A 16,665-nucleotide genomic window follows, 5' to 3' on the forward strand; every position below is an offset into this window, starting at 1 on the left:
TCAGCCAGTGAGCACACCGGCCATCCCTATATAGGATCTGAACCCGCGGCCTCTGTGCTCCCAGCGCCGCACTCTCCCAAGTGAGGCACGGGGCTGACCCAGTAAGAACTAAGCTTTGTGGTGTTTTAAAATGCCCTAATCCCATTGTTCTCTCCTAAGAACTGAAGTAGCCTTTAAACCAAACAGCCACACAACCACTGTACCATGGAGGGTGCATAAGGGGTATGGAACTTCCCAAAAATCTTATCACCAGAAAATTATTATTGTCTGACCTGTCTGGCATTACACTGGAAACACTTACTCACAGGGCTTGTCTTTATTTGACCTGACTCAATTCACTCACTACAAACAATTTTTCCCTTGAGGTATTTGTTAAAAACAATCATCAGCAATTGTTTAACACTGTAGCTGCCTGAGGCAGTAATAACACTTGAGGCAAATAAGAAGCTTACCAAAAAAGTTAAAAAGTTGAGGAATGAGATGTCCATAGGAAACTTTTAAAATCTGATATATTCCTGGGAATAAAGAAAGTCACATTCATGAGCAGAGCTGTGCATAGGCCCAGAAAAGGTCTGAGAAATTCCTAATCCCTCACCTCTGGCTCACCTTGAGGCTCTGAACAGGTAGGAAGTAAAGGCTAAGGCAGAGTTGTAAACTGCTTGCTACATTGTTTTTTATTATATTTTTCTGATGGCTGGCCAGTAGGTGGATCCAAACGCTTGACCTTGGTGTTATAACACCAGGCTCTGACCAACTGAGTTACCTGGCCAGCCCAGCTTGCCACATTGTTGAAAGTGTGCCCTAACATGCACACAGTGCCTCTTGGTAAAGGCTAGGAGACTTATTGGTTCAAAACATTTAAGGAAATTGTGGTCCAATCACTAGCTGAACTGAGAAGAGACTTCAGTGGGCACATATGACAAAAAATAGACCTTACAAAATTAGTTCAGGAAAGTAACTAAACAAACAAACAGCAACAACAAACTCTGGGAAAAGAAAGGGATAATGATTTCTAGAGTTGCCGCATTACATTATTGAAAATGTCCAGCTTTAACAAATTACTAAGAGACAAATAAATAAGAAACTACATCCCATATACAGGGGAAAAAAGCAGTCAACAGAATCTACTAGATAAATATTTTAAATGATCTATTGTAAATAGGCTCAAAAACTAGAGGAAAACATGTCTAAAGAATTTTTTTTAATATGAAAACAATATCTCAAAGAGATAATATCAATAAGGACATAGAAATTTTATTTTTAAAAAAAATAGAAATTCTGGAGTTGATAAATACAATAACTGAAGTGAAAAATTAATTACAGGAGGCTCAACAGCAGACTTACCTAGCAGAAGAAAAAAATCAGTAAACTTGAAAAGAGATCAATTAAGATTATTTGCCCTAAAGTACAGAAAGAAAACAGAATGGATAAAAGTGAACAGTGCCCCAGAGACTGGCAAAACACTGTCAAGCAACCAAATACTTGCATAATAAGAGTCACAGAAGGACAAAAAGCAAACAGAGAAGAAAGGTTATTTTAAGGAGAATGACCAAAAACTTCCCAAATTTGAGAAAAACACAGATCTACATATCCAGGAAGCTCAATGAACTCCAAATAGGATAAACACAAAGAGATCCAAACATAGACACATCATAATCAAACATTTGAAAGTCAAAGTAAAAGAGAATCTTGAAAGCAGCAAAAGAATATTGAATGCATAGATTCATCACATACAAGGTATCCTCAAAATCAACAGCTGATTTCCCATGGAGGCCAGAAAGCAGTGGAATGACACACTCAAAGTGCTGAAAGGAAAAGACTGCCAAGAATTGTAAATCCAACAAAATTATCCTTTAAAATGAGGGTAAAACAAGCTATATATCAGACAAAAAATGTTGTTTCTAGAGACAAAAAAGGACATTCTATAATAATACAAGGATCAATCCATCAAGAAACCATAATTATACACATATATATGTACCTATCAACAGACGCTAAAATACATGAAGACAAAACTGACAGAATGAAAGAAAAATATACAATTCAACAGTAATATTTGGAGATTTTGACTTCACTTTCAATAATGTACAGAACAAATAGAAAATCAACAAGGAAACAGAAGGCTTGAACAACACTACAAACCAACTAGAAACTAACACTCCATCCAACAAAAGCCAGTTACCTGGAACATTCTCCAGGATAATGTATATGTTAGGCCATAAACAAGTCTCCACAAATTTAAAAGGATTGAAGTCCTTGTATAATTGAAGTATATTCTCTGACCACAATGGAATAAAATAAGAAATCAATAATAGCAGAAAATTTGGGCAATTCACAAATATGTGGAAATAACACTCTAAAAACCAAAGATCAATGTCGGGTCCGCTGCCGGCCAACCTGAACAGCACTAGCCTCATTGCTTTCGGTGGGTGAGCGAATGGCCCGGGATTACTCTTTGCCTCCTGTCCCCTTTGGAAGGAGACGGGGGAAGAGAGCCGTGAAGAGAGGTGAGCACAGCCGCCGGCCCCAAAAACAGCCCGGTTAAAGGACACTCAGACGCGGCGGGGGTTCTGGCGAGCAGTTCCGTTTATTATCACACAAGCACTTGCTTTTAAAGGCAGATGGAGAGGGGAGGTTTTTTACATAATCTTATCAGCTTAAAGGTCAAGAGAGCATGCATCCTGTCTCAATGCCTAGCTATTGCAACCTCGAGCGCGGAAGCGCGTATTTGGCCAATAAGGGCTAAGGCAAGGTTCCCGCAGACACCCCCACCCTACTACCTCCTGGCGCTGTCTTAGGCTGCCACATTAATACGCCCTTGTGGGCCCATAATGGCACCACTTGTAATGTCACTTAAGGTGGCGTTAGCTTTTAAAGCCCGACAAAGAATAAATCAAAAGGGAAATTAGAAAATACTTTGAGATAAATTAAAATGAAAAAATACAGCATACTAAACCTTATTGGATGCAGATAAAGCAGTTCTTAGAGGGAAATCTATAGCTGTAAATTTAAAAAGAAGAAAGATTGCAAATCAATAACTTAACCTTCCACTTTAAAAAACTAGAAAAATAATAAACTAACCCCAAAGACAGAAGAAAAAAAAAAAATGAAGGTAGAGTGGAAGTTAATAAAATTGCGAATATAAAAACAAAGGAGAAAAATCAACAATCTTCAGGTGGACTGACCGAGAAAGAATTGGACAAGATTCAAATAACTAAAATCAAGAACGTGGGAGGGCATATCACTACCAACCTTACAGAAATAAAAGGTATTAAAGAGAATATTATGAGCAATTGTTTTCCTGTAAGTTAGAAAACCTAGGTGAAATGGGTAAATTCCTAGACAAACAAGAGCTACTAAAACGGACTCAAGAATAAATTAAAAATCTGAATAGAACTATAACAAGGAAAGAGATTGAATTAGTAACCAAAAAATTCTCACACAAAAATGCTGAGAACCAGGCGGTTTCACTGGTGAATTCTACCTAACACGTAATAAGGAACTAAAACAAAACCTTCACAAATTCTTTCAAAAACCAGAAGAGTAAGAAACATTTTCCAACTCATTATATGAGGCCAGTATTATCCTGATACCTAAACCAGAAAAAGACAACACAAGAAAACTCCAGACCAATATCTCTTATAAATATAGACACAAAAATTTTCAATGAAATACTAGCAAACTGAACCTAGCAACATATAAAAAGGATAATATACCATTACCATGTGGAATTTATCCCAGAATACAAGGTTGGTTTGATATATGAAAATCAATTAATGTAATACCCCATATCAATAGAATAAAGAACAAAAACCACATGAGTATCTCAACAGAGACAAAAAATCAATTGACAAAATCCAACATCCTTTCATCATAAAAAATATTCAATACACTAGGAATAGAAGGTAACTTCTGAATCTGATAAAGGACGTCTAAGAATAAAGTCCACAGCTAACATTATACTTAAAGCTGAGAGACTAAAAGCCTTTCCCATAAACTCAGGAACACAACAAGGATGTCCAATCTTGCCACTTCTATTTAACATTGTACTGACGTTCCTAACAAGGGGACTTAGGCAAGAAAAATAAAAAGCATTCCTATTGGAAAGAAAGAGTAAAACTATCTCTATCTACAAATGACATGATTTTATATAGAAAATCCTAAGCAACCTAAAAAAAATATTGCAGCAAATAAATAAGTCCTGTAAGGTTGGAGGATAAAAGATCAATATACAAAAATCAATTGTATGTCTATATACTAGCAAAGAGCAACTTGAAAATATTTTTAAAATTTCATTTACAACAGAATTTTTTTAAAAAAGAAAAAACATCAGAATAAATTTAAGCAAAGATAAGGCTTGTAAAATGAAAATAACAAAACATTGTTGAAAAATATTTTTAAAAGACCTAAATAAATGGAAAGACATCCCATGTTTATACATGGGAAAGCTTAATATTGTTAAGAGAGCAATACTCCTAAAGTCAATCTAGTGATTCAACACAATCCATATCAAAACTACAGCTGCCTTGTTTGTAGAATTGACAGGCTAACTCTAAAATTCATATGGAAATGTAAGGGACCCAGAATAGCCAAAACAATCCTGAAAAAGAACAAAGTTGGAAGACTTAACACTGTCCAGTTTCAAAATTTACTGCAAAGCTCCAGTTCAAGATAATGTGGTACTGGCATAAGGAGAGATATATAGATCAATGTAATTAAATTTGTCCAGAAACAAACCTTTACATTTGTGGTCAATTGATTTCCGATGAGTGTGCCAAGATAATTCAATGGGGAAAGAATAGCGTTTTCAATAAATGGTGCTGGTACAACTGGACATCCACATGTAAAAGAATGAAGCTGGACCCCTGCCTCACATCATACACAAAAAGTAACTCAAAATTGATTTAAGATCTAAATGTAAGAACTAAAACTATAAAACTCTGACAAGCATAGACATAAATCTTTGTGACCCCGGATGAAGCAATAGTTTTTTATATGTGACATCATAAATACAAACAACAACAAAATAAGTTGGACTCCATCAAAATTAAAATCATTTGTGCTTTAAAGGATATGCTATGGTTTGAATCCTTCTAAATCTCAAATTGAAACTTAATCCCCACAGTAACAGTGTTAAGAGGGAGGGAAATCCAACCATGGTATTTGAAAGGTAAGGCCTTTAAGAGGTGATTGGATCGGGAGGGCTATGCCTTTATGGATGGATTAATCCATCAATGAATTAATATATTAATGGGTTAGTGGATTAATGAGTTATCATGGAAGTAGGCTGGTGGCTTTATGAGGACAGGAAGAAAACTGGTTAGTACTCTTGTGCCCTCTGTGTGATGCCCTGTGCCACCTCAGGACTCTACAGAGACTCTCCACCAAGAAGGCCCTCACCAAATGCACTTCCTCAACCTAGGACTCCTCAGCCTCCAAAACTGTGAGAAATAAATCCCATTTCTTTATACTCAGTTTTGAGTATTCCATTATAAGCAACAGAAAACTGACTAATACAGGACACTATCAAGAAAGTAAAAAGATAGCCCATAGGATGTGAGAAAATATTTGCAAATCATATATGATAAGAACTTATATGCAGAATATAAAGAACTCTTACAATAAAAAAAAATTTTTTTTAATGAGTAAAGGATTTGAATCGACATTTCTCCAGAGAAGATAAAGCCAATATGCACATGAAAAGATACTTAACATCATCAGTCATTACAGAAATGCAAACCAAAACCGTGAAGAAATACCACCTCACAACCACTAGGACAGCTATCACCAAAATGACAGATAATAACAAACATTGAGGAGGCAGAGAAATTAGAACTCTTATTTAATGCTGGTGGAAATGTAAGATCATTCAGTTCCTTTGAAGAACAGTTTTGTAGTTCCTAAAAGAGTTAAACATAGAATTAACTATGACCCAGCAATTCTGCTACTCTCTCTCTCTGTGTATGCTTGTGTCCCCAAAAGAATTAAAAATATGTCCTCACAAAAAGTTATATGTGAGTGAATGTCCATAGCAACATATTCATTATAGCCATAAGTGAAAACAACTCAATTGATAAATGGATATTCAAAATGTGGTATATCCATACAATGGAATATTATTTGGTCATAAAAAGGAATAAAATTCTGATACATGCTACAACATGGATGAACATTGAAAACATTATTATACATGAAAAAAACACACATGATTTATTTACATGAAGTGTATAGAATTGGCAAATCTACAGAGACTGAATTAGTGGTTGCAGGGGCTGAGGGAATGGGGGTATGACTGTTAATGCGCACCAGGTTTCTTCTGGGGCTGATTAAAATGTTCTGGAATTAGAAAGTGGTGATAGTTGCACATTTTGTAATATAAAAAAAACCACTGTACATTATGAAAGGGTGAATTTTTACGGCACATGTGCTATATCTCCTTAAAAAGAAAAAGACCTGTATCAGATTGTTATCATACTGTCTTTTAATCTACAAGTCCCCAAAGAGTTGAAAATCCTCAGTGAAAAAAGTCATGACAATTAGTTCATTTTACTTTGGAGGGTATATTAATAAGCCAAGAACCAACCTCATGGGACAATGGGCTTTCTTTGTGCCTCCCTAATTCCAGGCGCCAGATGAGGGGATCTATACAACTCCTCCCCACAACCATAATGAAGAGCTCAAAGCACATCTTACCAAAGCTGAGTTTGCTGCATCATCTCCACTTACAAAGATGGAGAGAGCATGGTGTGCTTGACTGGAAGCCAGGACACCTGTGTTCTAGTCTTGGCTCTGCCATTAACTAATTTAAGCTTCAGTTTCCCCATCTGTAAAACAAGTGGTTGATACCAGAAGTCTCTAAGGTCCTTTCTTGCAAAAAGTTTTTGTGATTCCAGAAAGGAAATTCCCTTTGTCTTCTACTGTCTACCCTCCCACTTCAACTCTCCAACCTTACCTCAACATACACCTATAAACAAGAAACATTTAGCCATGATAACTGGACTATCATTTCCAGCCAAGAAAGGATAAGCTTTGCAGCATGGCTAATAGAAAAAGAACAACAACAAAAAAAAGTAGAGCAGCCCAAGGAATGATTTTTGCTAGCTGGTATCCTCAGAGACTCTGGAATGATCTTTTCAAACAGTTTCTAGGTCTGGATTTTTGTAAATAGGAAAGCTTGTAAGTTGGAGATTGCCTCTATATATAAAGGTACCTCACTGAAAAATGAAATTAAAAAACAGCACGAATCTTTCCATGAACTTATTGAAGTCCCCTCTTACAGTCCTGATTCTGTTCAACAGAATATGAGCCTGAACTCACAGAACACCTACTCTATTCTGCCCCCAAATCTTTTCATACAGAGGTCACAGAAGTAGCCACAGACTCTATGGCCTACAAACATGTTTTGTTTAGATAATATAATGATTTTTTTTAACTGTGCTGATACTGTTAAAGTCGGGGAATTTTACATAAATATAAAAATGTCTGGCTTTTCTAGAAAATTTATAAAATCTAGTAAAATCTACTACAGTAGTACCCAAATTCTGACTTGTGAAAATTATCTAGAGCTGAATTGAACCTAACACCTTTTGATGCACTCTCAGTTGGCCACAGTCACCACTACTCCCTATTGTTCCATATGCTGAAGTATCAGAAGCCTTTTAATTTCATATCTGTGCAGTGGGGGTTTTTTCACATCTGTTTTTTGCTATTGTTTTTCTTATTTCTAGACAGCTTCATGCACCACTCAGCTGGCCCCTATGAGCAGCTGAGATAACTCACTACAGATAGGCTTTCATGTCACAGTCGTTCAATTAGCACCTGTATGAGGAAGACTCCCCAGTCTGTCTCCAGACCCATATGACCACTGTCTCCTAGACATCTCCACCTCGATGCCCCACAGTTAACCTTAAATTCAATATGCCCAAAACTTGTACCTGTTCATTAACTTTTCCATAAACTTTTTCTTCTCTCTCTATGACACCACTAGCTACCCAGTCAAGCAAGCCAGAGACCTATGAGTTATCTGAAATACCTTTGGCCCCCTCAGGTCCTGCATTCATTCAGTAACCAGTTCTGGTAGGTATGACTTCCTTCACATGGCTCCTACCTGTCTCCTTCCCTCCATTCTCCCTATCTTAATCTATTTGGACTACTATAACAGAATACCTTAGACTGCATAATTTATAAACAGTAGAAATTTGTTGCTTACAGTTCTGGAGGCTGGGAAGTCCAAGATCAAGGCAACAGCAGATTTGGTGTCTGATGAGGGCCCATTCCTCACAGATGGTCCTCACATGGCAGAAGGGGCAAATGGGCTCCCTTGAATCTTTTATAAGGGCACTAATTCCATTCATGAAGGCTCTGCCCTTATGACCTAATCACCTTCTAAAGGTCCCATCTCTTAATATTATTGCACTGGGGGTAAGGCTGAAACATATGAATGTGGGGAGGACACCAACATTCAAACCATACCACCCTCTTTGTGCTTAATTAAACCAGGCCTCCATCACTTCCCAGACTATTGCAATTGGTCTCCTAAGGCTCAGCCCCTTCAACCCATGCTCACAGTGATGACAGAGTAAGCTTGTACAAGCACAAATCTAGTTATGGCAGTCCTTGCTGAACCTCCCCAATGGCACTCTGCAGCCTACTACAGGATGCAGGGCCAGTCCAGCCTACACTGGTCTTGGCACATGTGAAGCCCTTTGACTGAGCAGTCTCCCACTCTAGACCCTGAGCCACCTGCCATCTGCCATTTTCTTGCTAAATGTACACCTCCATGCTTTTTCCCATCCTGTACTCAGTGCCTACTTCCTGTTTGTAAGCATATACTTATTTTTGAATACTCAGTTTAGGGGTCAAGTTTAGTTTTCTGTTTGCTCACTACCATCTTCATTTTAAATTGGTCACTCTTAGATTTTTAAGTGTTTTCACCACGAAAAAATGTGAGGTGATGCACATGTTCATTAGCTCAATTTAGCATTCCACAATGTAGATATATTTCAAAACACGTTGTACATGATAAATATATACAATTTTGTCAGTTTAAAAAATAAATATAAATAAAGGCAGTCACATTTCCATCACCTGCCCTTTGCCCCTCTGCATCCCACCAGGCTTGCACCAGAGCCTCCAGTACAGGTGTTTGTTGACTTGTTTCCTCCTTCTAACCAGAGAGATCACCAGGGCAGAGACAGTGTCAGGGTCATCCAGTTTCTCCAGCATAGTGCCTTGTATACAGTAGGCACTCCACATATGGTTAATAAAAGAATACAAATGCATGCCTAGCACATGAAGTTCTTACCAGCTTGTGACGCAGAATACACACATAAAAGGAATAAATTATGTCAGAGAAATCTACAACCAAGTGCTCCCTGACAAGGCAGAGAAAGTAAATAAAGGAGGAATTCATCTCTCGTGTGAGCCCCTGCCGTAGACTCCTCGCCAGTTCCCTGTAGCCTCCTTCTCCTCCTCCAGTTTGTGGCCAGAGGGGTCTTTCTTCAATGGAAACTTGGTTAGGCTCATTGCTTTGGGGAGAAAACCTAAGAGCCTGGGAGTCAGGGCTCTCCCTGTCCACAGCCTCCTCTCCCAGCTGACTCTGGAGAAGCCACGTCTTCAGACACTTCAAGCTCATTGAACAGACAGCCCTGACAGTCAGATGGCTACTCCCTCTCCAGTGACTGGGTCCCTTTCCACCCTAGGGGAGAGGCAGAGCCTGCAGACACCCAGCCCCCTACCCAAGGGATGGTAGCATTCATCCCAGAGACTCCTGGGGAAATCTGAATGAGGACATCAGATAGGACTCTTACAATACTGAGGCCACCACCCCTTTGTTTAACTTAGCTTCTGAAACCATTCTTGATGAGCTTTTTCCATGTCTCTTTTATTTCCTGCTGTACAATAGATAAGGGAGTAAAAGTTCACCGAGAGCACGTGAGAAACCAAGATGACAGTGATCAAGAGTAGTCTTTACCTGGAATATGATTTGGCTTGGTTCTTGACCTTCAAACACAGGAAGGGTCATAGCCTTCAGGGGTCCACTAACCTTCCCCTCTTGGCCATATCCAGTTGTCTGTTAGCAAAGAAAGAGAGAAAATTAGCATCTATTATGAACGTATGTGTGTCCCTTACTGATTTTATTAGGGATTCCAGAACTGATATATAAGACAAAGGATTCTATCATGGCTGAAAACAATGGAAAAATCTAGTCAAAACAGACAGAAAGGGGTGTAATAATTGTTAAGGCTCTACCTTGTCAAAATAACTTGCTACGAGCTTTGCATTGCTTTTCCCATTTAACCATCCAAGCATTCACCCTGTGGGGAGAGTGTTACCACCCCCATGTTACAAATGAGGCTTAGAGAGGTTGGGCCAGAGTAAAACATGTAAGTAGGTGACGGCATGCACACTCAGCTCATGGTTTCTCACAATGCAGCTCTGCCTTTAAATTCTACATCGTTTTACGCCAGCTTCTTAAAACACCTCCCTCCACTCCTACTATTTTATAAAGACATTCGCTACAGATTCCCAGGGTTCTTGAATTCAGTCTCCACAAGAACAATTGAATTAATAAGTAGGAGAAAAAGAACATGTAGATGTGCTTGGTACAACACTTGCTTGGCACATAGTTACATGGTAAATTTTGGTCAAATTTAAATCTGAATTTGAACTGTAACTTTAAAGAAAGCTTACTATTTTAACATTTGATTAGCACTTTTATATTCATTTAGAAGAAAAGCAATAAAAACACAAAATGTTTACTTTCAGCAGTAGCCCCATAACAGTTCTAAAACGCAAAGACTCTAAACCTGAAGCCCAGCAGACACCCAGGTCCAGGCTGGAATGGTAGCATGTGCAGCTGGGACAGTGAGAAGAACTCACACTTGCTGAGCTAGTGCGTGTGCAGCTCTGTCCTAAGCACATCTACTCCTGACAACAACCCTACGAGGGTAAATGACTCTTGTTAGCCCTGTTTTGTTTTGTTTTGTTTTTTAAATTTTATTTTGTCAATATACATTGTGGTTGATTATTGCTCCCCATCACCAAAACCTCCTTCCCTTCTCCCTCCCCCCTCCCCCCCAACAATGTCCTTTCTGTTTGCTTGTCGTATCAACTTCAAGTAATTGTGGTTGTTATATCTTCTCCCCCCCCATTTTTTTTTTTTGTGTGTGTGTTTGTGTGTGTGTGTGTGAATTTATATATTAATTTTCAGCTCCCACCAATAAGTGAGAACATGTGGTATTTCTCTTTCTGTGCCTGACTTGTTTCACTTAATATAATTCTCTCAAGGTCCATCCATGTTGTTGCAAATGGCAGTATTTCATTCGTTTTTATAGCTGAGTAGTATTCCATTGTGTAGATGTACCACTTTTCCGTATCCACTCCTCTGATGATGGACATTTGGGCTGGTTCCAACTCTTGGCTATTGTAAAGAGTGCTGCGATGAACATTGGGGAACAGGTATACCTTCGACTTGATGATTTCCATTCCTCTGGGTATATTCCCAACAGTGAGATAGCTGGGTTGTATGGTAGATCTATCTGCAATTGTTTGAGGAACCTCCATACCATTTTCCATAGAGGCTGCACCATTTTGCAGTCCCACCAACAATGTATGAGAGTTCCTTTTTCTCCGCAACCTCGCCAGCATTTATTGTTCAGAGTCTTTTGGATTTTAGCCATCCTAACTGGGGTTAGATGGTATCTCAATGTGGTTTTGATTTGCATTTCCCGGATTTGTTAGCCCTGTTTTATAGGTGTTAAGGCTGAGATGCTGAGAGGTTAAGTAATTTGCTCAGGCAAGTGGCTGGAAACAGGATTCGAACCTCTAACTCTGGAATGGGCCCTCTTAGCCACTATGCCCCACAACCCACCAGAAGGCGCAGAAGCGGCCGAGACAAGCCTGCTGCATTGGGGACATGCACAAGGGGGTGGCTCCCACCACTCCCAACCCCAAAGGACAGGGAGCATTCGGAGCAGCCCTGCCATCCGCATCGTCCCTCATGACGCACTTCTGAAAGGCTCAGCAAGGCAGAGCGGAGCAGGCGCATGCAGGAAGGGACAGCCAGCCACACAACCAGGCAGGGTCACCCTCCAGGACCGGGAATTTAGTGTCCCATACCCACCCTGGACTCCCCTCCTTCCTGGGTGGTTCTTTGGGCTGCCCCTTTGTTGTGAAAATGGGGGGTGGGATCGGTTAGAATCAGAAGCTTGCCATGGCGAGTCAATGGTTTTTGCAGCCAAGCAAGTAAAACCAAAAAAATAAGGTGGAAGAAAGAGAATTTGCTTTGTATTCGGTAGGGACAGCAAACACTATTGCTGAGGAAACTGCTGCTTTCTGGGAATAACCCAAAAACAATCAGTATGTGAGCAACAGGCAGAAAAAAGGGTCTCACGCTATTCCTCAGTTTGTTGCATCTTGACCAAGTTGACACAGATGTCTGGTGGAAGAGCAGTGGCAAAGGAGAGCACTAAGGGCTTTGAGCTGGGGTCTGCCCTTCCTCAGGGGGTGGCAGGTCCTCAAACTGGCTGCTCCTGCCACTGCCCACCCCTCTCCTTTGGTGCTTCCCACCACAGAGGCTGGGCAGTCAAGTGGCCTCTCCCCCAGGCTCCCTTGCCACCAGGAAGGTGGCCAAGTGTCCCAGTTCTGGTTCAAAACACAAGAGGGGAAGTCTGCGCGGGCGTTGGGTCAAGCTCTTGTTTTCTGATGAGGAAGGACAGACTCACTGGCATTGCCCTTCCCCATAGTTCTGGCTGAGACAATGACCTTGTGTCTGCAGCACAAAGGGAAAGAAGCTTAAGGCTCCGCTAACATCATGGAACCGATAAACCTGCCCTGGATTGCCTACTTCAGGCTTCTTGTTGTCTGAGGAGACAACACATATATATTTAAGATGCCCTCAAGTCAAATTTCCTGTTACTTCTAGCTAGAAGCATTCTTAACTCACAGTAATTTCACAGACTTCTAGCCTATCTCTTCCTTTCTAAGTCTGTCTTCCTTTAGGGGCTCCGCTCCTCTTGGAAGGTGAGGCGCAAGGACCAGGTGCAGATGTCCAGGCACTGCCACAGTCAGTCCAAGACAAGGGCTGTGCTTTCTGTGGAGCTGCTGCTGAACAGCAGATGGCCTTCGTCAGCGTGGCACTGCCATCAGCAAGCGGTCAGCCCTTCAGCTGGTTACACCAGTGAAAACTATGTTAGCCAGACAAACCCCACAAACAAGGCTGCACTTTTCCTACACACACAAGCTGGCTCACCTATCAGGAAAGGAACATTGGGTCTCAGTTCCAGGGTTCAAAGTTGCATCCTCGTATCAGGGCAACAGGTCTCTCTTCCTGCCAGTTATCCTGGCTATTGGGGCTATAAAGATTTCAAAGTGCATGTGCTCACCATTAGTCATCAAGCCCACACCGCCAGAACCGCGAATGACGGTGTGGCAGGAACCCGTGAGAGGACGAGTGGGTGGTGGACTTATGCAGAAGCTGGAGGCAAGAACACCCACCACCTTGTGCAAAGAGGTGAAAGGAAGAGAATGGGCCTGACATTCTAGTGTCTCCCACGTGGTAGTGATGGGACTAGACCCTCTACATACGTCACTTCTTCTGATCAACGTTATCACGAAAGCACCTCCAGAGAAGTCCCATGGTAGAGGCAAAGTGCTCACAGGTCGTACTACCTCAGGACTGGAGCCAGCTCTGTGGGACCACCACACCCCAGCTCTTCCCCATGTTGCTATACTGCCTTCCAGGACAAAGGACATGCAACTGCCAGGGCCGTCTGCCTGGTAGCTGCCAGCAAAAGTTCAGTGCCTTGGTCGTGTGATATTTGTGCCAAACCTTTCTTCCTTCTGGATATCTCAAGCAAAACTCTAAAATAAGGTGGCTTCTCCGCAGTCTCCCCTGCCTCCATGTTCAGCACCCTTTCCCAAACCCTGGATCGCTGACTCACTCTCTCATCAGTGCCATTGCCGTACGTCCATGCTGTGTTTCCAACCCCCTTATGAAACCAACTCTTAGAAAAGAACAGGAGAGCCAGTTGCAGTGGGGAGTCAACAACTAGCAATTGTTTTAAATAAGTAACTCTGCTGAATGAAGCCTTATGTGGAAGGCAAGAATTTCCAACTAAACTTCCAGTCTTCGCAGGAGAGGGTTTGGGAGTAGGGTGTGGGCAGAGGCAGGAGAAAGAAGTGGCTCCATTCCAAAATCCCTGAAATCCCACTGCACAGGGAGAACCTCCCTGCCTTCACCCAGACACAGGTCTGCTTGGGGCCATCTCCTAGGCAGGCGTTGGCTGCCAGCAGTTGTTTGGGCAGTATTTCTTACTCTATGTAGAAATCCCAGTGGGGTGGGAGTAGACAGAAGAAAACCTTATTTTCACATTGCATTCATGAAGAAAAGATGCACATCCCCTTCTCAGACAAGGAGAAAATGGCCTGCTGATATCAAATTATTGTGATAGAATCTTCTCTTTCTCTCTTATACCTCATTGTTGTTTCCTAATATAAGTCCAGTAACATATTTCATTTCTACTCTGTTCCTGGAACCACGCTAGGTGTCCCTTCTTCATGGAGGTCAGAGTCCATATGGATATAGATATGGATATTTAAAATGCAGTAGTAATAATAATAGCTCATATTTACTGAGTGCTTAGACTGTGCCAGTCACTGATCCAAGAGCTTTATAAGTTCATTATCTCATTTAATTGTCACAACATCCTGTAAGGCAAGTACTATTTTTAGACCCATTTTGCAGGGCAGAAAACTGAGGTTCAAAGCTTAGGTAACTCACCTAAATTCCTGTTACTGGTAAGTGGCAGCACCAAGTTTGAACCCAGGTCTGACTCCACTCTACAATAACGTAGGTAGCAAAGGACATTTGAGAGGACAGGAAGAGGAGAGTGGTAAAAAGCAGGAGTTTGATCTAGCCCTTACACAATCCTGAGGACAAGATTTGAGCCTCCAGGCTGTGAAGGTGCACATTGCTTATGAAGTTTGAACTAGACTTTTTCTCCCAGGAAGAAAGCTCTGGTAATTTTACAAGTTTGACTCTGTTGCACTCTGTAAATATTTTGAACTGTGTGGGATCTGGGAACCCTCTGGGACTTGAAATTTGGTGTATTATTTTTGGGTCCCTGAAGCAAGGAAACAAGATTTGAGGTGTGAAGATCTAGAAACTTCCTTTTAAGGAAAATGCTTCCCCATAATCTTGCTTCATAATACAACAAATATTTTGGCAACCTTTATGAGCCTCAGGAGGCTCACAGGTAAAACAAAGATGGCACCCCACTCCCTACTCAAGGTCGAGGGCTGGGACTCTCCGGTTTTCATCCAGCTACAGCTCTAGAAGCCAGTCAATAGGGTTAACTCAACAGATGGCTAGAGACAAATTTAACCAGAAAACTCCAATCCATTAATGAGAAGAAAAGCACAGAGCAGAGCAGGGTTGAAAACAGAGAAAATGATTTTGTTTTGGTGGTAATTTTTTATGGTCAAAGTTAAAAAAAAAAAAAAAGAAAAGGCAAGATTAAGAGACTTAGACTAATACATGTATAGTATCAGTATAATTTCTTCCAGATTCTCCCTAGCTACACATGAAGGTCTAGAACTGAATAGGTAGATTTGTTTTAAATTTGTCCATTAAGAGGTGTCACTTTTAAGAGCTGAGGAGAAAGTGCCTCCCCCTGTGGAAGGACAGACATATGATTTGTAGCCATTTCACTGAAAATGTCTCATAGGGACAAACTAGGTGTCCACTCCATACAACAATTTAATTTTGACAGGCCACCTTTTTTAAGTGATGATAATGGGGTATGGGGTAGAAGGATGGCAGAAAATACTCTAGTAAATGGACAGAATACCACCCTCCTCTCTTACCAAATAAAGTGCAAGAAGACACAGGGAGTGAAGACGGGCTTGAGTCATCATGGTATTCTCTATTCAAACTCCTGTGAATAAACCAGAAATAAAAGTGATTAGTTACCAGCCTGTCAAAATCATGTCTTTTCAACAGTAAGAATCCCTGGATGATATTCAGTTATAAACCTAGTGAAACAGTTTCCCTAAAGGCCAGCCTCTCCTTGCATAGAACAGCTCATTCTTCCCGAAGTTTCACAATACCTCATCCATAGCAATGCACAAGTCAACATCTCAAAACAAGCTCACAGTAACTCTGTTTCTTTAACTGTTCCTCTCTGTTATAATCTTCTTCATTTAAGAGTCTTAAGTGGTAGACAATAAGTATTATTTTCACTCTTATTATATGAATGGGAAGATATGTTTTGGCAAATGCCAGGATAACTAGATACAAAAATTTTAGTGGTTCTGATTCAAAGCTTCAAATATATGAGATTCCTCAAGTGGAAAGAGCCCAAGAATGTTCACAAGTCTCTACTGGAAACCCTCATCAGCTGCCCCTTTTGTCTTCTAAATATTGTTATTACCTGTGCAGTACACCTAAGGAAAAAATGTATTTATTACTCCAAAAGAGATCAAATAAGAATCCAAGCTCTGCCCTCATTCTCTTGTGTTCAATACTATTTTTCCTTTCCTCCTAGAGACTTCCCATTTTACAGATATTATAACTTTCCCCTTGAGACATGTCATGACTAACTGATTTTAAGATGTGAGATAAGTTTCCTGCATGGCCCGTGTTAACAAAAGAGGACCACGGGA

General features: G+C 40.6%; 1 protein-coding gene across 6 annotated transcripts in view; it reads right to left on the reverse strand.

Moving 5' to 3' along the window:
* Window positions 1–15,918, reverse strand: part of CDH17 (cadherin 17) — a 53,823-nt gene extending 37,905 nt beyond the window's left edge. For all 6 annotated transcript variants that reach the window (XM_063079862.1, XM_063079861.1, XM_063079864.1 and 3 more), the window contains exons 1-2: window positions 15,868–15,918; window positions 9,974–10,072 (exon numbers count right to left, since the gene is read on the reverse strand). In XM_063079862.1, the coding sequence (XP_062935932.1) occupies window positions 9,974–10,072; window positions 15,868–15,918 (150 nt within the window). The remainder of the gene's footprint in view (window positions 1–9,973; window positions 10,073–15,867) is intronic.
* Between the last annotated feature and the right edge of the window lie 747 nt (window positions 15,919–16,665).

The sequence above is a fragment of the Cynocephalus volans genome, chromosome 15, assembly GCF_027409185.1.
Source record: "Cynocephalus volans isolate mCynVol1 chromosome 15, mCynVol1.pri, whole genome shotgun sequence".
Classification (NCBI taxonomy): domain Eukaryota; kingdom Metazoa; phylum Chordata; class Mammalia; order Dermoptera; family Cynocephalidae; genus Cynocephalus; species Cynocephalus volans.